Source organism: Amia ocellicauda, chromosome 6 (genome assembly GCF_036373705.1).
Source record: "Amia ocellicauda isolate fAmiCal2 chromosome 6, fAmiCal2.hap1, whole genome shotgun sequence".
Classification (NCBI taxonomy): Eukaryota; Metazoa; Chordata; class Actinopteri; order Amiiformes; family Amiidae; genus Amia; species Amia ocellicauda.
In genome coordinates, this window is record NC_089855.1 from 18,351,994 (window position 1) to 18,377,875 (window position 25,882).

The 25,882-nt window shown below is 42.3% G+C and overlaps 1 protein-coding gene across 2 annotated transcripts; it reads right to left on the reverse strand.

Moving 5' to 3' along the window:
- Positions 1-1,078: 1,078 nt before the first annotated feature.
- Positions 1,079-25,090, reverse strand: lats2 (large tumor suppressor kinase 2). 2 transcript variants are annotated; one of them, XM_066706490.1, is made up of 8 exons: positions 24,978-25,090; positions 20,677-21,306; positions 9,676-9,808; positions 7,607-9,135; positions 6,813-7,395; positions 6,480-6,662; positions 5,892-5,998; positions 1,079-5,471 (listed from the first exon to the last, which is right to left on the reverse strand). In XM_066706490.1, the coding sequence occupies exons 2-8, from the start codon at positions 21,004-21,006 to the stop codon at positions 4,995-4,997; spliced, it is 3,342 nt and encodes a 1,113-aa protein (XP_066562587.1). In that variant the 5' UTR covers positions 21,007-21,306; positions 24,978-25,090; the 3' UTR covers positions 1,079-4,994. The 2 variants fall into 2 exon arrangements, with proteins under 2 accessions (XP_066562587.1, XP_066562586.1); XM_066706489.1 differs by lacking the exon at positions 24,978-25,090 and adding an exon at positions 24,485-24,756.
- Between the last annotated feature and the right edge of the window lie 792 nt (positions 25,091-25,882).

Consider the following 25,882-nt stretch of genomic DNA (forward strand, 5'->3'; position numbering starts at 1 on the left):
TACATTTTTTTTATGTTCTGCCTTTTTAACAGTGGCTGTCTGTGTAATGAACCTGCTTTGTTAATCTGTGTGTCACTCTGCAGTTGAAGTAGGAAATCAGTGAACACTGTGTGATATTACTGCTGCCTGAACATTTTAGTGTCATTTCAGTGTCATTTCTTGCCTGAACGCCAGGACTAAGCATGTCTTAGATGAAAGACTTCCTTTGACAATCAAGTGTGGCAGGAAGATGGTATAGATGGCTCTGGCAATGTATCCTTTCCCTCAGCTCTCAGCACGGTGCCTTTGCAATGTCTTTGGTGGGACAGTCTCATGAACCAGAAATTAAACCCAGGTCCTGCCTTCATAGGAGATTTGCCACAGCTCAACCCTCAGTCATGTCTGTATGTATAACTTCTTTCCTATTAAAAAAAATACTGTTCATTCACCTTCTGCTCCCCATTTTGTTGTTCATGGACTGGCAGTTCAATTCAGGTGTTCTGTGCGGCACCTAGGTATCTGTATTTGGTACGAAAACTGATTTTCTTTCCCTAAATAGAAGGCTGTGTAGGCCTCATAAAGCTCCATATTCCAGGTCTAGCTTTTATTTTCCTCCATTAATAACATCCCCACACTTCCATCTTTAAATGCACATTGTGTTTTTCAGAGGAAATTCAATTAATCTCATACTAATGTAACGTGACGTGCCTCCTGTGTGTAATCGGTAATGTGTATAAACCTCTCACACCCGGAGACCTGGTGTTTTGGTGTCGTGGGTTTATCATTCTACTGTAGTGGAGCTGTGTGGTGCGCAGTTTCCAATCCCAGCTGGGAGCTCCACACACACTACATTAATTTTTAGTTATTTTCCACAGACTGTTTCCCAGAACAATTCTCCTTGCTCCTTGTGCCTAAATGGTCTGTATTTTGTTTTAGTTTAGTATTAAATCAATGTTTATCAGGCTGTGCAAAACATAATTGTGGACACTGTGCTAAGAGGAGAAAAAGAAGACTTTCCCACTGCATATATCAGCACTAAGACCCAATTCAGTCAGAGTAAGATAGACAAATCCAGAAAGTAGGTGTACACCAGACAGGGCAGATTTTATGTAGCATGTTTACTGCACTGATACACTACGCCAAGACAAGCCTTCAAATGCAAAGATAATTACAATAATAAATAACAGTGTGAGGATTGAGTTCCTGAGAAATACATACCACTTAACGGGTTACAGGTAAAAATAAAAATGTAAAAAAATTATAATACTGAAGTTGTTGTATGTTGTTATATTTTTACACATGAAAGGCAGTCAGAGCAGATGTTTTAAATACTCACTTCATACATAAATGTAAAAAAGAAGATGCATGTTTCTTGTTCATGTTTATTTGTGTTTATACGGGTGGTGAGAATAACTAGACATACAGATTAATGAAGGATCTAAAACACAATACATGAGAGAGAGTAAACATTATACAAAAAAATATGTATATCTATGTATAAATATATTTTACGAGTAATATTATTGTGTTATACATGAAGGGGGGTAATACAGGTATCCCCCCCAAATAAAAATACGACACAGGGTAAGAAAGTCATATAATTCAAATCTAAAATAGGGATTAAGTCAGTCAAAGATTGTCAGTCAGCACTCTCAAAACACAATGTGGAAAATCCAAGGCATCCCTCAGGCACACTCACACAATATGATTACTTTCAGTCTTGCAGTATTATTTCTTCAAATTCACGTTTGTTGTGATTGTGTACACTATATATTCTGAACCTGAATTGGTACAAGATCCCCTCATATAGCTACTATTTAGTGCAAGTAAATTCCATCTCAGCAGAGAGCACCAAGAATACAAAGTGTAACTGGCAGCACAGTGAGGAAGACTGACCTACACTGGGCCTGTTTTCAGCCTCCTGGCGTTCTCAATACAATTTGTTTTGTAGAAGTTTATTTTCCAATTCTTTACAAAGCAGTGACTATATTTCAATTATCATGTAATTTTGATCAACTCATCTGGCAGTAGCTGACATTGGTGTGGAATTTAATGCCAGGATGGGGGATATTAATTTGTGTTCTTTTATATTTGTAACCCTGCTTCTTCTATATTAAGAACTGGAACAAGATTAAATGAGTACCTGTGATCCGTTAAGTGACTTTATTAAGTAGCTGCCCACCTTTAATCACATGTTTTTGTAATGGAAAAGTGTCTTTATTTCAAAGATCACTAGAGAGATACAACACCACTGAGTGTCTGCCAGGCTGAGAGGACTAATTTATCCTGTTTACACCTGAAATCCCTCTGGAATTTTACTGATCATTCTGAGACATGAGTAATCCATAGGAAACAACAAGCACTTGCAAAGTCTTGGCTGGATGAATGATTTGCAAGGAGTTACATGCCAAAACTAGAAGTTATATGAAGGGGAACATATAAATCACTTAGCACCTCAGAGTAGGTATACATGGATATTTCCTACTCTGCACAAAATATCATATTCTACAATATTAACTTGTGTTTGCAAGACTAAATTAACCAGGTGCATCACAATTATGTAATAACAATATAAAAAAAATCACTGCTATACTTTAAAACTGTTTTTTCTCAAATTGCCAGGTTTGCATGTACCTTTGTGTCGTTGTTTTAGTAATTCTCTCCCTGTCTTGCACAGGACCAGCCTGTGAGTGAACAGAAACGATTTTCATTCAACATTCACAAACGCTGATCATGCAGAAATCCCCCCCCACAACATTCACTTAGATGGCACATAGTACGTGACACTTTCCACACTTTCAATCAAACCCACTCTGTTTATAAGAAGAGGAAAAAGAAGATGAAGAAGAATGGGGAAAAGCAGCATTAGGTCATGTACTATATTCAAAAGATACAAACTATAAAATATATATATATTTAAACATTATACTTTTTTTAAAGATAATTGTAGTGTGTAGAAAACTATATATCATATTTTCTGTATTGCACATTGTCATATTATCACATGCTCTTCATCTGCAAGCACTTTTATTTTACTTTTGATTGTTTGTATCTTTCTGGAGACTTGTCTCAAAGACGCTGTCAATCTTAGCACCTCAGCAAGTATTGTATACTTTCTAAAATATTCTACTCAGACTATTTGTTTTCTCCGGTACCAAGGCAGTAATGCTGTCAAGCTATGCTTTTTCATCACATAAGCTTGTGTTACACAGACGACAGTGAAACTCAAAGAATTACATTCAAAAATAGTTATCGATTTAAAGCACCCAACAAAGTCCTGCAGTTTTGCACTTCACTTATTTACCTCCAATATAGGTTTAGTTTTTTTTAATCTTAATGGAGGTTTATTGACCTTTCCTTTCACTATATTGAGTTGAGAATGTTAATTAAACTTTAATGAGAATGCATTTTTTTTGGTATACTCTATGGTGCTCCATTTTGAAGAGGTAAAAAAGGATGTACAAGAAACTAATTGCTTAATCAACATTTGCTTTTAGGTGCTTAGTGAGGTGAATGAAGACCGACAGCATCTGAGATCACAAAGTCCATTCACATTCAGACACTGTTTCCTGGTTAAGTGCTGGCAGTTCGAACAATGCATTGGAGAACACAACAAAAGGAACAGCAACAGAATGCTTTGGCACAATCACATCCTACACATCAGGGGAATCTCCACTGGCAAGGATGCAAATGGCTGCCCTCTGCACATTCTGTCTACTCTTATTGTATTTAAGAAAGAATGCGTTACACAACACGCCATTTGAAATACCCAGCAGTGATTTACAAATGACACAACTTTATAGGAAGCACTCCGTGGCTAATGATATAGAGACCTACAGTTTACACATTATTCTTATTCATGTTAAAACTACCATGTACAGAAAAAGCTATACTAAACAAAGATGTCATTACACATTGTATAATATAAAAGGTCTTTATAAGTTAAGTGTTAATCAGACATGTAAAATAAATACAAAACATTAAAATGAAACAGCTGCAAGCTAGTAACTAATGATGACAAACACAGAAAAGGAATACACTGAAAACAGGAACTGAAAACACAGAGGACTGCAAATATATAGGTTTACAATGTTTTGTAAATCACTAAGCTGGTATTTAAAATTGCAATACCGTGAATATCACTGAAGGTGGGAATTATAAGGCATAATGGTAGCTTATTTGACTTTAATTCAATCTTCCCCTTCAGAACAGATGGTGTGATTCGATGAGAACCCAGTTGGTGAGAAAACCTCACCAATTCTGAACAATCACAGGGCTGCAAGGCAGGATCAACTCTTGCACCAGCAAAACAGGCACCTGCCACAATAACCCCTGCAACCTCAAAAAGAGACATCGAGTCTGCTGTGGTGGAATTCACTTCAGAATGGCTTCAATGCGCCTATCTGTTGAATCAGGGCTGTGCTTGGTTTTCGTTTCAACCCCTCCCTTATGAACTGGAATTGCTTGGTCCCACTTTGATAGGGGTCTTCCAGTTAAAATATAACCAGAAGAAAAAGGGGTAATTGCCCGTGTCCACAACTGCCTTTATTGATCTGCTCTGAGCCATGGGTGCTGGCTTCAGATTCTATTCTATCCTGCTGCCCAGTTATTTTTGAAGTCCTGCTTCATCACAATTGTTGAGATTTCACAAACTAAACAAAGTTTTGTTTAAATCTCAAATCATTGATATGTTGGCATCTCAGATCTGAACATTTTATCAAACCGGAGGTTGGGAAATCTTCTACACCCCACCTAGTGACGAGAAGCTTTTTCTATTATTTTATCTGAAGATCTCTCTTGGGATGAAGCGAATCCTTTATTCTGAAGAGGAGCAGAAACACCAAGCCAGGCCCTGCAGATGACCCAGCGCTGCTTTACTGTCTCATTCTGAGGAGCTGCAGCCGACCGCAGGATGAGGGGAAGGAGACACAGGGAACTCTTTGACCCCGACATGTTCTGTTCCGTGTTCGGACAGATGCCTGCCTGCTGACGAGGAGCCTGCATTCAGGCCTTCTTTAAACATAGACAGGTTCACAGCCCTCAGCCTGCTCCTCTGGTCCCGGGCTGCTGGCGGCGGGCTCCGGGGGCTTGGGGTAGCGGAATGGGCACCCGTTGTCGTCAAAGAACCGGCGGAAGGTGAACTCGTAGAAGGCGTGCTCGGGGTGCTTGCCGTGCAGGGAGCCCAGTGTGTCCCAAGCCTTGGCACTGTCCCCACTGTCGCTCCAGGCACCGTTGAACCCGTCCTCCTCCACGGGATCGAAGTTGGAGGTGTCCATGGGGTGGCTGATCTTGGGCAGGTAGGGCGCCGGTTGGGTGCGCAGGTTGCTGGAGAAGTCCATCTTCTGGAAAAACGAATGGGCCTTGATCTCGCCCGCCCCATTGCCCCCCAGTCGCTCCTCGGCCGAGCAGCACAGCCTGCCGATGATGTCCACCGCCTCAGGGCTCAGCTTCACCTGGGGGGGGATCTGCAGCGTGTTCTCCCAGTTTATCACCTGCACATGGAGAGGGAACCAGAAGTTGGTAGTAAAGTAAATGCACAAGTACACAATATACAATTGGCATTTTTTTATCTCGTGTTAACAATGTTTATGAATGTTCTCCAAGCTATTAACTGTATTATTGTTAATATTGTAAAATATTCAGGGGCCTTTCTCAAAACATACATAATTTATCTTCTTTATTCCTTATTACCTTGTTGGACATTGTTTACTACAAATATCATATCAGAAAATGAAACCAGTTAGAAAACTAAACCAGCCAAATACACAAAAAAATAATATTGTAATGTCCCTGCCACTAAGGAACAACCCAAACATAATACTTATATTAAAGTTCTTAGATTTATAGGGTCTTTCAGAAATCTAGTTTCAGAATCTAATGTTAGTTAGTTAATGTCTGGTGTTAAGTGTTACCTTTAACTGTGTCTCTGCCGGAGTTGAAGCCAAGAATGGAGGCTGCCCAACCAGCATTTCGAACAGGATCACGCCAACACTCCACCAATCACACAGCTGTGTGTATCCTGACAACAAAAGCCAAACATCTTTATTTTTTTCCACACCAAAGGAATTCTGAAATATTTTCTAACCAAACTGAGGAAAGGTGGTGAGCCACATTGACCTGTATTTGGACATACATCTCAAAATATAACTTGTTTGTCATACATTTAATTCAAAAGTAGTCTGGTTCCTGAAATGTATATGTATAATTAATATAATTAGTGTGATATTAAAACTGTAATGGCACATAACACTGCTGGAATTTTACTGAAACAGCTATCCAGGAAGTTATGATACAACACTTAAACCCAGAAACTGCACACATGCCGGCTTTTGACGACCACAATTATTTGGTGAATTTTAAATTTTAAGTGGTAAAAGTGGCTTATATGAGTCGAACTGGAAAAATCCCACACACCTTATCATTAGTAACATGTAGAAACATGAATCGAGCTAGTTCCCCTTTAAAACATGTGAAAGGTTTATCTAAAAAGAGAGTCTTACCTTTGCGCAACAAGACCTCTGGAGCAATATAGTTGGGGGTTCCCACCAGAGAATGAGCTAGACATCGCTGGTGCTGCCGGGTTGCCCTCTGCTCCAGGGTCATTAGCCGGTCTCCACAGCGACAATTCGACACATCGTCCCAGAAATCACTGGGCTCCATGCTGTCTTGCCTGATGTGACTCCCTAGAGTGCAAAGCAAAAGCAAACTCAGTTGAGTAGAAATTGAGGTATACTATATACACTGACAGTCTATCAATCTTCTTTAACCTACTCAAGTTAGGTATAACCTTAAGCGGTGCGATGTTCATTCTCTGAAGGAAACGCATGCTTTACCTTTTTGATAGTACTTGGAGTTGTGTGTCCAGCGGAAGCCAGTGCACAGGCCAAAGTCGGTGAGCTTGATGTGTCCATCCAGGTCAATCAGGATGTTGTCGGGCTTGATGTCGCGGTGGATGAAACCCATCTTGTGCACGCTCTCGATGGCCAACGTCAGCTCGGCAATGTAGAAGCAGGCCAGGTGCTCAGGAAAAACACCCATGCGGATCAGCAGGCTCATCATGTCGCCCCCAGGGATGTAATCCATGACAAAATACAAACTGTCCCGGTCCTGGAAGGAGTAGTAGAGCCGCACTACCCACTCGTTGTCGGCCTCGGCCAGGATGTCCCTCTCTGCCTTGACGTGGGCCACCTGGTTCCTGTTCAGCACGTCTTTCTTGCGCAGAGTCTTCATAGCATACAGCGCGTTGGTGTCCACTTTGCGTGTCAGGCACACCTCCCCAAATGCTCCAATTCCCAGGGTTTTGATTTTGACAAACATGGACTTGTCCATCTTGGCGCGCTTCAGACGGTTGTAGTTGGACTCTTTCTGGTACAGCATTTTCCTCATCTGTTCCTGTTCAGCCTCCGACAGACCAGCCTAAAGAGGAGAGAAGACACATCCAGGTCATTTAAGGTTAAAAGAACAAACAAATGAAAAATTTTTAATAATAATAAAAACAAACACCAATTTCAACTAAATCTCTTACATAAACATAAATTAAATTGTCATAATGTTTACATTTTGGAAAACTATTCTTAATAACTGGAGGAAGACAAAGACATTAGCACTTCATGCCCTAATACATTACCTTGGACATTTCTTGCTCAAGCTGCATTCTCCTGTTCAGCTTCTGCTGGTATGTTTTCATGATGTTTTCCACATGCTGCTCCATGTAGAACTTGAAGGCAAAAGGTGAGTAGCTCTTGATTCGCGACTCCCTCTTCTCCTCATCTTTGGCATTCTTTCTCACTGGCACCGGTGATGTCTGGATCTGCTTCTTGTCTTTAACAGTCTTTTCACCCTTAACCATTTTGGCCTTGTCGTTGGGCAGCCCTCCGCCATTCGCTTCCTCCACCTTACTGCTGCAGCCCGGCAATGGACGAGGGCTGAGCTCGGCAGCCCCACATAGGCCATTTCCTTCTAGAGACGGCTGCTCTGAAGCCCCCTGGAGTAACAAGGTTTTGGGATATGGTGGAGGGGGACATCTTGGCTCTGGGGTGCCATAGTCGACTGCCTCGAGGCTGTAGTTGTCACCCGCTGTGTAGCAATGAGCTTCAGCTGCCTCCTGTGACTGGGCAGCCAGCCAGCCGGGATGACAGGGGCCTACCGCGGTCTTCGGCTCTGGCCTCATCACCCGGATGCTCTTGACAGGTTGCTGGATGGGAGCAGAAGTCACTGCGGTGATGGTGTTCGGAGGCCCAAGGGAAGGGTCCTGCTTGCTGCTGGGTAGACTCTGTCTGACTGTCACGTTGACCTTCTGGTGGTTGTTGAAAGAGTTGGTTCTGCTGGGGACATGTACCTCTCCCCTGAAGGGCCCCTGCTGTGACTGCCTAGGCACTCCCTCAGGCACAGGATTGGGAATTGGGTCGTGGCGGCCAGGAGAGGGCGCTGCCCAGTGGTGCTCATACAGGTCCAGGTTGAGGCTGGCTCTGGATGGTGTGAGCAGACTGGGGGGAACGTCAGGGAAGTCTGATCCCATTGCTTGGGGTCGGGAGATCATGTGCACCTGGTGAGAGGTGGGACTTGACTGCCTTGGGTGGGAGTGGAGGTACAGGTTGGGGTACCCGCTGCTATTTTGACCAAGGGCTCCTTTGCCCTGCAGGTTGACATAATTCTCTTGCTGCATTTTGTTCTGGAAGGAGGAGCTCCTTTGCACACCATATCCAGCCTCCATCATGTGTGACCGGCCGTAATGGGGGCTGTTTGGCCCTGCTGGTGGTGCCTGGAGCTGCAGAGGCTGGTTGGGAACAGGGTAGCTCATCATGGCCGGGTCCACGCTGCCCGGGTATGACTTCTGCTGGTGTTTGAGATCACAGGGAGGAAACATGGAATTCCCTGGGGGGCTCTGCGTAGAGAGTGCTGGGTATGGGCCCATACTTGGGGGCCTGCCCAGGGGATTGCCCATGGGTGGGGCTTGTGGAGGGGAGGGCAGCATGTAGTTCAAGACAGGGGCACCCATATACGGTCTCTGGATTTCCCCCAGTGTGTTTGTGCTTTCGGGCCCATAGCTTGCTCCTTCGTAGAGTGGGCCTCCCATCTGATGATAGGGAGGCATGCCGTCGCTTGTTCCCTCTAATGCTGGTCTGTGGTCCACAGTGCTTGGTGCACCCCCTTTTCCTAAAACAGGAGAAACATTGACATCCTTATACAATGTTATTAAACCAAGAGAGCATTTTTCTGCACAAAAAGAGCAAACCCACGAGGACACATTGGATGCTAACTAATTAACAGTTACATTTCATAGCAGCACCAGATTTACTTATAAAAGAACTGCAAAACAGCACCCCCTGTGGATCAGCCCACAGCTAGATCAGTGTTCTCATCGTTTGCATAGCTCTGGTGTTTGTGGTGTGGAAGTGGATGGTTTGAGAGTGCATGTTAGCTCCCAGCAGAGAGCTGGATGCGTGGCTTGTGACAGTGGTATTGAGGTTTGACCTTTGATCTATTTATGGCCTGCACATGTGATTTTAAATTGGTTTCTTTTTCATCTACGTTCTGTAGCCTCAAAATCTCAAATGGATGTGCTGCTCAGGACAGCTATATCCAGATTTTCAGTTCATTCAAGGCTACAAAAAAAAGAACAAAAAAAAAAAAAACACAGGCAACAACTGTGCGTGATTATGTTTGTGTTTGGATTGTGTTGGAAGCCCCAGTCACCTGGCGAAGTCTGCTTGATGACGCGCACAATCTGCTCGTTGCGAGGGTCCAGGTAACCCATTTTACTGATGTACTCCAGTGCTGCCTCGATGTTCCTGCTCCCAGTCTGCTTCAGGGCACGGACAGCCATCTCCTGCACAAGAGCACTGGCATTATTTTTCATTCAATCACAGCACACCGATCAATGACATGTGCAGCTGATATGGCTTTAAATAGCTCAATCAACTGGCCTGGGGCGGGGGAGAGACAGAGACAGAGACAGAGACAGAGACATAATCAGACACAATAATCTGTCAAAGAGAATTTACTGTGAGAATTTATTTATGGTGGCCAACAACATTATAAAGACAAAGTATGCTAATCAGGAACCCATACATTGAATTCAAGAAACTGTTGGCAACGCTAAAGTTCTATACATGTGCAACTTTTTGATCTAAAGTACACACAAGGGTTAATTAAATATCTCATCAAATTATTGTCCAGTACAAAAATGTTTTTATTATAGTTTTGACATTAATTTCCAAGACTGAGGCGCTCATAATTTATCAGTACCGACACACAGTTGCTATAAACCACTATAAAATGAAAACCCACACTCACTGAAGGAATTGCTCCGTATGGCAAATGACCTCATGCAATAACCATTTTGCAAAAACCTTGCTTTATGTTTTACACAATACAAATTGGGGTTTTCAGGCAGTGCCTCTACTGGTTCATCTGGAGAAGTGCAAACTAATCAAAAAAAGCTTAGGCAGTAATAAAGCAGTATCCACGTGACCAGCTTCCTAAAACACAGCCATTATTCCACAATAATGGCTGCAGCACTGTACAGCACAACCAGCTTGTTACAATTCTAGTTTCCAGACCTGGAGACCTGGTGAAAGCCGCACACATGGGGGAAAGAACACATTTTGGAAATATTTGTAAAGTTGTACCCCAAGTCCAAGTCTATAAGCTCCCACTATATAAAACAACCAAAGCTGGGTCTTCTCTCCCTGCAGCCCGCAGCTCGTCCCTGCAGCTGTGTGGAGTGCTCTGAGGTTAAGCTGCAGTGCTGCTGGCAGAGCCCAGAGCAGCATTACTCACATAGCTGCAGAGGGCCTGCCTGGGAGACATTCCTCACCAACACCGGCCAGCAGCTGCCTCCTCCCCTCCACAATCGCCTGTGCGTGTGTGTGTGTGGGTGTGTGTGTGTGTCTGAGGGTATGAGCACTTTTGTGACTGCGACAGTTTGTTTATATGTCTTTGTTTATCTTTATGCAGCCGTGTGTGTTTGTGCATGCACCCAAGTAGGGTACTTGTTTGTGGATTTGCGGGACTTTGGTAGTCTTTGTTTGGATGAGTGTCTGTGCTTGTCCGTCTCTATTTTTTTGTTTGGAAGGCAAGACCCAAATAGTTGAGTTGATAATCAGCCAATAATGTGGTTTTAAATCAGAGGCCATGTTAAGGATTCCAGTGTTACACTGTTGTATGTTGGACAGGGCCCGATGCACACAGGGGCCAATACAGTTAAGCGATAGTTGCTTTAAAGAGGTGAAGGAGCAGTATTGAATGTATACCAGACAATGAGAAATGGACAGATGGCAAACAGGTGAAAACAATCGACATTTCCAAATGTCTCAAATTCATGCCAAAGCTGAATTTCCTTGCAATACTGTCATGGACAGATGACGGAAATTATAATAACTGAAAATTATCGGTGATGAAAAGCACACATATTCAGTTTTTTTTTTCCTCAGAGATTTTTGTCTTTAATAAATTTAAGAAATGGTGCAAATTTCACAGTGGTGAGTGAACACTTTCTGTATGCGGACTCAATGCAGTACATTATGAATACATTTAGCAAATGCTTGCCTGCATATATAACATTGTTTTATTCCAAAAGAAAGAAGCATATATATATATATATATATATATATATATATATATAATAGGATGAAAAAAGCAAACAGTTGACGCTGTTGGTCATTGTTATAAATGGTCTGTTAATTCCGACTGGCATTCCTAAGATGGGTGGCCGGCAGATTCCTGCGTTCCTGTCGCCGTGCTCGCGGCTTCTCCCCAGCGAAGGTGTGCGTGACCTCCATTCTGTCTCCTTCCTGCCGCTCCACAGGGGAAGCAGCTGCTATTTCAGGGTCAGGATAGTTCAGGGTGGGGTCCAGTCAAGCCCCCCTGCTGAAACACCTCCTCGCAGCCTTCGAGGTCACGCTCTCAGCCTCTCATTCCTGCAGGCCGTCCATTCCCAGTATTGCTTCATTGATATCACCTCAGATATCACAATACTACCTACTTTCCTCCTGTCTGCTTTTCTTAGTTTGGGGAGCAAAGCCTATTCTGGGTTTCTTCATTGCAGTCTACAGAATTTGGTTTCGTAATACAGCCGAAAAATAAAAAAAAGCAGTGGAGCTTACAAGGATGAGACTAACACACAAATAATTAATTAACACAAGAGCCAGATTCACACAACAGACCGCAGTCATCACGGCATTACCAAGGTCTTGTAAGAGTAATATGGTCTGTCTGGTGCCCCTGTCAATTCCAGAGAAGAATTGTTTTGTTTCTTTAGTTTGATTTTCTCTACAGAGAAATGAGAAATTGGACTGGAAACTGGGAGGTAAAAAATGAAAGGCAAGGCACATGACATGAATACAGTCCAATTATTCGCATTTGTTTTGAAAAGGATGAATATAAACAATCTCAGTGTTCCACAATGGGTGGGTAAGTGTACTGTAATTAATGTAATTAAAGTTACTTAATTAATCCAGGGGCTGTTGTTTGTAATCCGAACACTGGCCATAGATCCTTTGGCACTGTTGGTTTTAGCACTTCTCTTTCTTAAGAGTGCTGCCAGATGCTAAGGTCTGTACAGCATTTTTCCACTGTATGAAACAGCACTGCATGATTCACTTCACTTCAAAAGTACATTCTAGAGATGTACATTTGGGAAACAGAGACACAAAAACAAAGGGCCTACCGAGACTTAATCTCCAGGCTTTGACATCTATAGATTATACAAAGTCTAAGGCCTGAAAACTATTCCCGTTTGGCTGCGGTAGTCCCCTGAGGCCCTGATTGTTCACACTGTGTGCCAGCTGCAGAGCCCTTGGGCTGATCTAGCGGATTGCTGGCAGGCTGCAGTGTGAGGGTGATTCATTGAGCTGGAGCTCCGGTACACCACAGTTGAGTGAGCCGCGCTTCTTTCTAATGACTAACTCAGCTTGGCACCTCTTCTCTGTCACAAGGCCTGCTTTGTGCTGTGTGACCAGACAAGCGCTTCACTGGAACGTCTCGTCTACAAGCAGCTTGTGTCAGAGTTCCTCTGGAGTAATTCTTCTTTCCCCTTGTAATTTTCACAAAGGGAAAATGTAAGTGTTTGTGTGTCTCTTTGACAAAAGGGTAGACAGATATGAAAAACAGCAAGAACAGAGGGAGAGAAAGAGTATAAATATAACTATTATGGCCTGACCACACAGCCAGTAAAGCCAAATTTGCTTGTCACAAAGTACAGCTTCTTTTAATATAATTCTCAAGCAGACCAAGATGTGGTCAACTCAACAACCAGTAGAAGTGAGGCCATATCGAAGGGATAAAGCTGTACAACCTCAGAAAAAGAGGACATAAAAGTACACCAGCTAGGGAGGACAGAAAATATGCATCTTTGCTCAATGTGTTTATCCAGAGAGAGAGCTGCATACCTGCCAACAGTGCACTGTACAGGGGGAGTTTCCTGGCTTTTTGTTTTCCTGCAATGCTTAAAATTCTTGGAATCTCACAGCAGCTGTGTCAAAGCACTGGTGAAACTTCCTCCCTGCTGCACACCATGTAATCAGTAACTTCTCAAGAGCAAAAGAGCTCGGCACTTCAGAACACAATTACTAACTCTTATCAGGTCCAGACGCCCGGGTCTCCCTGTGCCAGGGGAAGGTGGTTTGCCCCGTGTGCACACCTCCTTGTTTCAATCCCCCCCTCTCCTTAATGTATTCCACTTCAGGGGAGATGTAGTGATGAGGTTTGACAGAACGCAACAGTAAGTAATATAGCTTAATGATAGGGTATGAAGCTGAATTCCTGCAGCATTAGGTCATATGGATTAAGCTCTCTGGCTTTGATATGGCACTCAGAATTCTCCTCTGTAATCAACGGTAAATGTGCTTCTCAATTTAAAAATGTCTCTCTCTTCTCTTGGATATTCTATCTTGCCCTCCTCCTCTTCTGTAAGCACCCCCCTTTCTCTCCCCCTATTTTGTATATTCACATCCTTGCTCCCCTCTCTACATATGTTCTCTCTCCCCCTCCTCTCTCAGATATTCTTCCACTTCCTCTAGCTCATTTTCTCTCTCTCTCTTTTCTTGCACAATGAAAAATAATCTCCCATCTCCCACCCTTCTCTCTCTCTCTCGTTATAGATAGATAGTGCCCCATCTTCCATTAAAATCTGTATCTTCTGCCCAAGACATAAAAATCCTGGAAATCCAGTCTTGGGCAATTTTCTCTAGAAGATAAACAGGCAAGCGAAACACCCAGCGAAATTCAAAGCTATCTTCACATAGTTACAATTAATATAGATATAAAATAATCCAGGGCAGTCGTTGCACACTGTACAGAGCTATCAAGATTCAAAGCATAGTAATAGAAGCTCTTGAGGCAACATAAAAGCAACACTTCAAAAAGGGAATAATTTTCCAGTGTGAAACTGGGAAGAATCCTGCCAGCACCAAAGAGAGGGTCATAGGCTGACACTTGGTGATTAGTTACACGTTCAACATATTTTGTTTCAATAGAGTACTCCTGGTTTGAAAAATCCCTACTTCCTTATTTTCTGCACCCTAAACACAACAGAAAGCTAACACTATTGAGTTGGCACACAGCTCAATGCATTCCTTTGTACTCTGTCACGCTTGTCTAACCTTTGCTATGCCAAAAATGACCTCTCCTCACAACCCTCCAGTGAATGATTAGCAAAATCCAGAAAATCCACCCCCCCATTTCTTTGGTCCTCGATAACCCAAGATTATGAATGACCCCTCTTTGTCCCGGCTTGTGTCTGGCAGAATACTATCAATGTGGGTCACCAGTGATGAAAGCCCCGCATTTGATGTTTAGCACTGAGGAACATGGTAAACACAGCGCGGGCCTGGAAGAAGGGCAGGCAATACTGTGAGGTCATCGCAGCTACGTGTCTCACTGCCACCGAGTTTCCAGGATCCCAAGTGGAACCTCACATCTATTTCGCCCCAGGTCATGGGCTGCAGCCCACTCCAATCCCCACTGAGCTAGCCCTGTGAGGCTGGGGAGAAACTGCCAGGGTGAAGCATATTAGTAATCTGTCCAGCAGTGTTGGTCAACCCTGTTTGTATACAGCCCTGGGCCATGCTGCCCCCTACTGGTATATGGTAACAGTTTAAAAAAAGTTCTCTACCCGCCTTATCTTAGTATTTCACTACCTGTACAGTGCCTTGCGAAAGTATTCAACCCCCTTGGCATTTTTCCTATTTTGTTGCATTACAACCTGTAATTTAAATTGATTTTTATTTGGACATACACAAAATAGTCCAAATTGGTGAAGTGAAATGAAAATAACTTGTTTTAAAAAATTCTAAAAAATAAAAAACGGAAAAGTGCTGCATGCATATGTATTCACCCCCTTTGCTATGAAGCCTCTAAATAATATCTGGTGCAACCAATTACCTTCAGAAGTCACAACATTAGTTAAATAAAGTCCACCTGTGTGCAATCTAAGTGTCACATGATCTGTCACTTGATCTCAGTATATATACACCTGTTCTGAAAGGCCCCAGAGTCTGCAAAATCACTGAGCAAGGGGCACCATGAAGACCAAGGAGCTCGCCAAACAGGTCAGGGACAAAATTGTGGAGGAGTACAGATCAGGGTTGGGTTATTGAACATCCCACGGAGCACCATTAAATCCATTATTAAAAAATTGAAAGAATATGGCACCACAACAAAGCTGCCAAGAGAGGGGCGCCCATCAAAACTCACGGACCAGGCAAGGAGGGCATTAATCAGAAAGACCAAAGATAACCCTGAAGGAGCTGGAAAGCTCCACAGCAGAGATTGGAGTATCTGTCCATACGACCATGTTAAGCTGTACACTCCACAGAGCTGGGCTTTACGGAAAAGTGGCCAGAAAAAGCCATTGCTTAAAATAAGCGAACACTTTGCTGTTCACCAAAAGGTATGTGGGAGACTCCCCAAACATATGGAAGATGGCACTCTGGTCAGATGAGACTAAAATTGAGCTTTTTGGCCATCAAGGAAAATGCTATGTCTGGCCTAAACCCAACACCTCTGATTACCCTGAGAACACCATCCCCACAGTGAAGCATGGTGGTGGCAGCATCATGCTGTGGGGATAGTTTTAATTGGCAGGGACTGGGAAACTGGTCAGAATTGAAGGAATGATGTATGGCACTAAATAAAGGGAAATTCTTGAGGGAAACCTGTTTTAGTCTTCCAGAGATTCGAGACTGGGACAGAGGTTCACCTTCCAGCAGGACAATGACCCTAAGCATACTGCTAAAGCAACACTCGAGTGGTTTAAGGGGAAACATTTAAATGTCTTGGAATGGCCTAGTCAAAGCTCAGACCTTAATCCAATTGAGAATCTGTGGTGTGACTTAAAGATTGCTGTACACCAGCGGAACCCATCCAACTTGAAGGAGCTGGAGCTGTTTTGCCTTGAACAATGGGCAACAATCCCAGTGGCTAGATGTGCCAAGCTTATAGAGACATACCCCAAGAGACTTGCAGCTGTAATTGCTGCAAAAGGTGGCTCTACAAAGTACTGACTTTGGCGGAGGTGGATAGTTATGCATACTCAAGTTTTGTTTGTTTCACATTAAAAAACATTTTGCATCTTCAACATGGTAGGTATGTTGTGTAAATCAAATGATACAAGCCCCCAAAAAATCAATTTTAATTCCAGTTTGTAAGGCAACAAAATAGGAAAAATACAAGGGGGTGAATACTTTCGCAAGGCACTGTATTATTAGGGGTTTATGACAAGGTGTAGCATACCTAATTTAAAACATCATTAAAACAGCAATGTAAATATATGAAAAATACATTTTAGACAACATACTATTTTACTAATAGTTGTTTTAAGCATTTATGAAGAAACTATGCATTGTGAGTTGTCTAGAAATCAGTCAAGGGGTTCCTAAGAGCCTCAACCTATGAAGGCTCAGAGCACCCTTTAATCCCATCGGCCAACTCTATACCAGGTCAATAATGGAGTATCACCCAGAGTTCGCAAGGGCCACTGCACTAGCCCCACTGTCTGCACTGTGGGCATGCGATGATGTCCTGTGCTGGTATGAGGGCTGTAGGAATAAGCTGATTTGCAATTTGTGATTCCAAATTCAATTCACTGAGGTATAAATAAGGGTTTAATTTTTTTTTTTATGTTGAAATGTATTGTAAATTGCATGGCAGTTCTACATACATACACAAGGTGCTCAGAGGGGAAGACTGGGGGTTTCTGGCCCAACAGAAGACCTCCTCAATGGCTTGAAGCTCCAGTGTCTCTACATCTCCAAACCAGAGTGCTTGTTAATGTCTACCTTCTGATCCAACTCGCCAGCTAATGAAGCCCAGCTGCAGAGCTTGAGCTACAGGCCATATCAGGGCCCGAGTGCAGGATTTGTGGAATGCATAGTTACACAAGCTGTTGGTCGCTCACAAGCCACAGCAACAGCTACGCCACACTGCAAAACGGTTCACTTAGGAATTAGGCAATAAATACCTCTCCACTGACTGTAGCCTTCATACCAGGCAGGGAGCTGTTCGTTCCTTCTTCTCTTATTTGTAAACTATAGTTTCTCTTTTAGATTCACAGGGTGAGTTTGTTGGAATTTAAAGCATTACAGCAAAACGGGATTTATTTTACACAGCTTGCCAAGTCTGTCTGAAGATAAGAAGGTGATGAGGAAGAAGCCCCCCCCCAGCATCCCCCCACAAAATATTTCCTGAGCAATGTTGATTATGCAACCTTTCCCGTCGCTGTGCAATCTGCTGGAATGAACAGAGATGATAAGAATCAAGTGAAACCGATAGCAATTTCAAAGATGAATTCAAGGAACCATAACCATTAACCCTCTCCCTTATCGAATATATCAAACTGACAAATACAGCATGTTGTAGAATGGTCAAAGCTCATTCCTGAAAAATATATTAAAAGTAAAAAAATTAAAATAAACTATTGACTGATCAAGTATTTATAGAATTGGCAATCATCACACTAGAAATCAATATTAGTATTCGTGCCACCAATTATTAATTATACAATTAATAATAAAAATGCTCAGCTTTATTCTGATCTAAAATTGATGGCTCAGCACAATCTATACTCTTGTCTTCTGCTGCATTATCATTTGGCTTGAAACCTGCATTTCCCCTGCCTTGGGCCTTACTCTAATCTGACTGAAACTAGTCCACTGTATTGTTCTATACTTCAGGACTTGGAACACTGTGTGAAAGCAAGCACAAATGGACAGTTATAAAATTCAAAGCTTTTATTTTAACCCGCTCATGTTAAAAATACCCAAGAATATTCATTATAACATAGGAAGCAGCATATATATTCTCTAACCTGAAAATTTGACATATAGGAATTTGAATACTGACATTGAAACTTCTGTTCCTTCCCTGCCTACAGTATACAACCATGGACTAACACAAAGAACCTGGCTGAGACACATCCCTGATCCCTCCCTTATGATTGGTTGATATGTACACATAGAAATAGCCTACATTCACATGAGCCCATAACATTAGATTAATAAGTTGAATGAAGGGAGTTGCTCTGCCAGCATGGAATGTTTCTTTGTTTAAACAAATCCTGCTTATCACTGGATCACAGCACTAATTTGTTAAAACATGATGCCATAGTAAAAAAAAAAAAAAAAATGTTTAAGAATAACACTAATGATTACTCGTATGTAAAGTCTTTGAAAGGCATGTCTGAGGTAGTGGAACTCCCGGTGCATGCACACCATGTACAAACTGCCTGTGGTGTTACCGTGTCTGCACGCCCTTATGGTTACAGTTAGCCTGCCTCATAAACCTGTGAGGTCAGGATCACAGATGTATTCACTGGACTCCGAGTTCCTGCCAGCCTTTCTGGAGCTGAGCTTTTGCAGCAAAAAAAGCAAGCCAAATTTGAAGCAGCTGCTTTTTGACATGGGAACCGAAGGAACTGCTACACCCTAGTGCCATTGAATTGAAGTTTCCTGTTTTAAATTACATGCTATACTTGGACTCAGCCCATGCAGAATACTAGTGGCCAGCTTACTTTTCCACTGTGGGTCACTCGTACACGCCTTCACATACGTACAGAAGGGTTACAATAAAACTGTGAGCTAAAAGCCATTACTGGAGTTAATCAATGTACTTCCTGTTAAGGTTTGTTCACACAGTCCTTTGTCCTCAAGATGTAAAAAGATTGGTATTCAAAACCATGAAAAAGCACAGGCTGTATCAAGCCAGGGGGGTGTACTGTTCTGTTTCAGAAGTCATCCAAACTGTCATTACTTTACAGTTCTCTTTTCCATTTCCAGAGCAGTACCTCCCTGGCTGCCAATGACTGCTAGCTCTTTGAATTCGTAATTTTTCACAGATTGTAAGTACTTCACCTTCCTTTATTCAGTCAAAGCCAGAAGGTCTAATTCACATCATGTCGGGTTACTTGTGCAAACCAAACTGTTAAGCAAGAAGGCATGTCAACTGCCAACAAGGATACTGCTTAGATGCTAACGATAGTTTTTGGTTAATGGCCTGCTACCATTCATCATCTGTACAGAAAAGACAGTACCATTAATTTTACAACTGGAGGCCCTTTCATTTGTTACCATTATTCATTTGGCTTAAGTCTCTAGCCCAGCTGGCTTCAGTGGCTTCTCCTTTTCTGCCGACCAAACATTTAACAAAATCTTAAACATAAACAAGATGACAAGTGCCGCGGCTCGGACAGGAATGAACAGGCGGTCCTGCAGAAGTGGGCAGCAAGGCCACATGTTGCTTTGGTACTGCAGTGCAGCTCCCTCTGCTGAAACCGTGTCCCCAGACAACAGCTCCGGCGTATTCTGTGCTAATAGCAGAGTCTTGTCTGTTTACAAACAAAACCAAACCAAAATTCCTCATCCTTTGCATTTAGCACACTTAACCAGGAAGAAGAGGAAGCTGTGAAAAAGCAGCGTGGGCAGCTGGAATGCCATGACTTTCCATCTACGCCAACCACACATACCAAGGTATTAGGAGGCCTCCAGAAAAACAATACGATGTGGATTGTGACCTCTCCTATGGATGCCCCATCTGTCAGAGCCTTGGAAGCCAGTTCCACTGGACACAGATCCTGTCAGATGCTGTGGACATGCCCTGACCTCCTACAAAGGAACGGTCAGATTGACCACATACCCACTGCTCAGTGTCCATCCATGGGATTATAATGTTGTGCTCTTATTCAACTGACCAACTGTTGTTCTTATTTCAGGTGCCACATTGCAAACATCATTAAAAAAAAAGACCAATTTGAAACATATTCTGAAAGGTTGCTTCCTTCATAGAGATCCTCTAAACTATGTGTAAAATTAGACTGTGACGCCTCCATGTTGCCATACTGTCAACCCTTTTTTAGGACACTAAGGCCAGTTTAGCTGACTCTCAGGTCCCCCAGGCAACATCATCACTGTAACCAATTTCCATAGGACTACTATGAAAGCACCCTATTGTTTCTGTCATATTTGTCACAGTCATGCTCTCCACAAACCTTCAGGCACTATAGAGCATCATGCTGCACATTGTGGGAAAATACCTCAGACAAAAAAAAAAAAAAAAAGTCTCATCCTTCGAAGGCTTGCAAAGTTTCTTTGTTAAAAACACTCTTACCTATAATAACTTATGCCTCTTGGCAATCAGATACAGGTGTGAGCCAAGTTAACAAATAATAAGAAAGGAAAGAATGATTAAACAGAGGTGCAGTACCTGGTCACAGCCAGCATTGACGAGATCCTGCAGCATCTGCCTGTTGACTTCTCCACTTGGGGAGGAGCCCGAGTCATTGGCAAAGGGCAGCAGTGACTTTCTGATCTCGCGCAGGGCCGTCTGATAGTTGCCAAACTTCTGTGGTGCCCGGAGCTGCTGCTGCCTACCAGGGTCCTTCCCTTTGCAGTCAGAGCGCCCATCGTTGCTGGGGCCGCCGTGAAAGGCCTGGCTGACCAGCTTGGCCGGCTGCTTCAGGCCCTCCTTGATCTCCTGCAGCCGCTGCCGCGTGTTCCCCACATACGGGGTGGCAGGGAATGTCTTTGGCCTCATAGTCACTCCAGCTTTTTCTCCAGGACGCTTCCCGTTTTATAATTTGTATTTTTTCTTGGGGACTACTTCTTTCTTGCCGTAATTTCTTTTGGAGGGGAAGAAGGATGGCAGGGGTCTGACAGATTAACTCCCTTTTCTGCTGCCGTTTGCTTTTCTCACTGTGCTTTTTGCTTCGTTTCTGCCCAGTGGATTGTAATCCTAGTCGCGTTTCTGCTTTAGAAGGCTGAGTTCCTTCTCGTCCTGCAGCACGGGAAGCCACACACCACCTTTGGTAATCTCCATCCAGCTTGACATCTGCCCCTGTGCACACAGCAATGAAAAACAGGTATCAGTGCGGGAATTTAAACACTTTTTGAATTCTAAGTCTGAAGTTTAGGTGTGTTTGGCAAGGATTAAGACACTACAGGAGGACAACAGCGTAGGGACCTGGTGTGTTTTTACAACCTCTACACCTTCACTGTGGACTGAGAGCAGTTGTGGGACTGAACCATGGTCATCCAGTTCAAAGTGAACACTACAAATAACAATACTTCATAAGTGAAGTCAGTGATATAAAAATAAATACCTGTCCCGTACAACATGCCTCAAATTTTCAATGTTCTTATTTACAAGACCATCAATTCCCAACACTCATCTCATTTGTAAAGTTAGTTGCTAGACTCTTTTCTAAAGGAAAGTGGTTGGGGATGGTACTGAGATTTGGTTTGTTGCTATAGAAGGAAATTCCTTCTAGGTGTTTCATATGACATATGCAATTGTCGTACTTTGGCATTCACTGTTATACACCTTATACACTATTTATCACTTAATATAAAAGGAAAAAGTAATAGATTTCAAGGTCAAAAACTTTTGTCATATCTACTCTATTTTCGCAAGGACCTGCAAAAGAAGCACTAAACAGAAAGGGCTGATTGGACATCGGCAGCTCATTATTGTTTTCTACTAGGGGTCTGAATTCCAACACCACAATGTTACTCACTGTAGCAGATCTGCAGTGCTCTGACACACGTGCCTCTTGCCCTAGGCAGTCATAGCAAACACATTAAGATGGAGAATAAAATAGAAATTAAAATTACACTGGAAGAATTAAACTGGTTTGACATCAGTGTCAAGCCTCCAATTCGTTAAGTATTGACAGCTTCACATGTATGCTGACACGGTCATTTAAAACTCTTAAGATCTACAGTGAAAGAGCAACACACATGTGCAAGTTCAGTATATTGTTTATTTTAGCGAACTTAATCAAATCACATATATTTCCTTCATATATAAATGGAATAAAGTTCTATAAATTCCCATAATTCTATTAATTAAACATGTATATTTCTCTGTACTTCTTTTGGGAACTAAATTGGCAGTGTCTATACGTATGCAAATTGAATTGCACTGTAAGTTCACCAGTTTAGAACCAAAACTGCGATTCCCAATCTTTGGGATCTTTGCTAAGCTCTATTCTTGTAACACTTTATGCTCTGTTACATTCAGAGAAGCATTCCATTCCACATGTAAGGACAAGAACACTCACAGCATTGAGCATCATGCCGAACAGACTAAAAGAAACAAAACTGATAAAAATAGAAGACCCATTGCCACAGGGTGCAAATTCTCAAGGCCAGCTGTTATTTCAAACAAAATCCCTGAGATTGGGCTGTAAATCAGTAAAGAAGAGCAGTTGTTTTCAGAAATGTATCGATGCTCTGTGTATGTTTCAGTCTAGGGGATATCCAGATCTCTGATGTGCAGGGCTGAAATAAAATGCCACCTTACTGCCAAGCCCACACATACACAGGCAGAACTGATCAGCAAGCCTCCCCTGACCAGACTCGCTATCCTGTCACGTTCCCCTCCTCATTACAAGCCACTGCAAACTTTCACTGGCCTGGAGGCCCCTGCTCTTTCCAGGCCACACCGGCTCTCAGCTTATGGACGGTGAATTAAGTCCTCTCCCTGTCACATCACGGACATCAATTCTCCAGTAACAGACCTAATCAAATTCAGAAATTCAGAAGCTCAATATCGTGAACCAGAGATATCCAAAGCAAACCACTCACCCTGTGCTTGGGCTTACGTGTTATTGTTATGGTCAAGGTAATGACATCATTTTCACCCTTCTCCAGAAAAACCACTACCAGAGGTCCCAGCACCACTACTCTGCAGAAGCAAAGCCGATTTCGGCACAGCTGGAGTCCCCTATGGCCAAGCACAACAAACCACCGGGGCCGGTCCCCTCAGGTTGAGCAGGGCTGGGACAGTTCTTTAGCAGTGCTGTCCCTGCCCTGGAGACAGACCTTCACAAAACACCATATTGACCAATGAAGTTTATGGACTCACCAAGCAAAGAATGCTGTCAGAAAAATAAAATAAAAAATGCTCAGAATTAATATTACTAATTAACTAATTTAACCAAACTCAATTTTGATTGTTGTGTTCAAAACTCCTAACAGAAATCCAGACACACTCCGTACAGATATAATTGATGAATATATGTAGTTTAATTACCTAAATGAATAACCAAATAGGTGTTTAAAATCAAGGGTATCACAACTGTGTACACACACATACATACAAAGAAAGACACAATAGTCACTTGTACTCGAATACACAGTAATCCTTCTATATTGTTACAAATGCTATACATTCATCACATTTCCCCAGTAATCAATAAGACAGTATCGCATACTTGTATACAGTGCAGAAAGGTGAAGATTTGCAATACTATCATTTAACATAAATCACTTAATATAAACAAATCAGTTACTTAATAACTATTACATAATAATTACATGAAAAATAAACAACGCAAGAAAACGCAATATCTGATTCAAGATGGCTGAGAAAAACTCATATCAATATTGACCCAAATGAGTTTCTGCCCCTCGCGTTTGTTTAATTTAAAGTGATATTAAGTCCATTTCACAAGAATATAGGACTGCAAACACAAGCACTATTGGCAAACCAAAAAACACCACCTCTGAGTTGCCATATTTTTCGCCATTCAGTAGTATTGCTCCGATCATTCTTAGAAAATGTTCCTACACACCTTTAAACATGTACCAAAACTGTTATAATCCTGGATGTGGGAACATTGTGTGAATTCAGTCAAAAGCACCAATCGCAAACCAAAAACAACACAAAACCCCCTGTGTTTGCATTCAATAACAAGTAAACCAGCCATGCACACACGGCACTGTAGACGCAGGGGCGATCATCACCCACTTTTTCCATCATTCCCGAAAAAGAAAGAAGAAAAATCAAAATTCAAAGTAATCGGAAGGTTCAGGGCACTCGACTGCGCTACTACCCTGACATAGAAAAGTCATCCTATCACAGTGCGTTTCTTCTTCTTATTGAAATGCTATATATTTGTTTTTTCCTAAATAACTCTTCTATAGATTATGCCAGGCAGCGCTTTTTTTTTTTTCCCCTCTTGTACTAGTACTCGGCAACTGGTGAAAACAAAAACCTCAACATACATTACCATTGTCTGACGGGCTGGTCCCAATCCTAACTGATCGGGTGGCTTCTCTTCGTTAATCGTGTGTATTTGTAATTAGACACAAAGCCTACGGTAAAGATCTAGGTAGAAAAACAGAAGTTTACAGAGCCTTTTCAAGTGAAGGCTGGAAGTCTGAGATCTACCGCTGATTGGAGTGAGTGGAACGCAGCTCCGCAGAAGAAGCCCAGCATTCCACGGTGGGGAGAATTCCGAGTTGGATCCGAAGTCCCCTATTACAGTATAAATGTGCATAATCAAATGCACATTTTATAGCCATGAGAAGCATAAACATCATTGCATTCTTAAATACATATCGAAAGCATTAACTTAAAACAGTTTTAACCAGGAAAAAGCCCACTCATAATACCAAGATGTCAATCCGTACATAGAACGGGCTCATTTGAACCTCTTGTCTTGTGTTCCAAGAGTAATTAACCCTTTCATGTTAAATTCGGAGTGAAATCGCCTCACTTACAGAATGTGGGATCAGTAGCGCCTGGCTCTAGTCAAGCAGATTTGGGTCTAGCGCTTGATCAGACTCTATTTTCTCCCTACTACAGGCAGCGTTAGAAGGCAGTGCGACGCTGGACACTTACTGCATTGTTCACATTCCACAGCAGTCACATGACGGCCGACGCACGTCACGCTGGGCGCACTTTGGGGGCGGGGCTGCCCGGTGCTGCGGGGCTGGTACCCGGGCTCGGAGCTGAAGCTGGATTCAGCTGCTTGTTTGTTTCTTTTTTAATTGATTGTGCTGTAATTTAGTATCATGCCACTCACTTTTTGAATCGATTGTTAAAGTTTCTTCAGATCAAGGTGACAAAACTGTGATGTTTGTATTGCATTGAGATGCAAGCTAAGAATGATATAAATACAGGGTTATATGACATTTTGTCTTGGTGAGTCAAGGCCTGTCTTCCTCTACTTAGACAACATAATTAATTGATTGTGTTAGCTGTCCGAGACATTTTAATAGCTTGCATTAATGAAATGATAAGTAATGCATGTGATGCTTATTGTATTATTATTATTTCTAGAAAAACCTGAATTATTGATATCCTAATTAAGATTATATAAATACAAACACCCAAAATATTTCTCTTGCATTCTTTATATATGTATGAATACATTTTTGGTACTCAATATATATCATACTTTGACACACCTAGCTCAAACCAAGTCAACTGAGTAAAAAAATCTCAGATAATGTTAAATACAATTGCAAACAGTGAGAAGTGTAATTTAGGACTGGAACACAAATGATTTTAAAACTACAGCAGTCATCCTTTTTTGTAATTTTCTGGGCCAGTCGGTTTAAGGTTCCTGTGGAGCAAGTGTACTCCAACTTCCAGTATGAGTCTTTTTTGTAACAGCACTTAC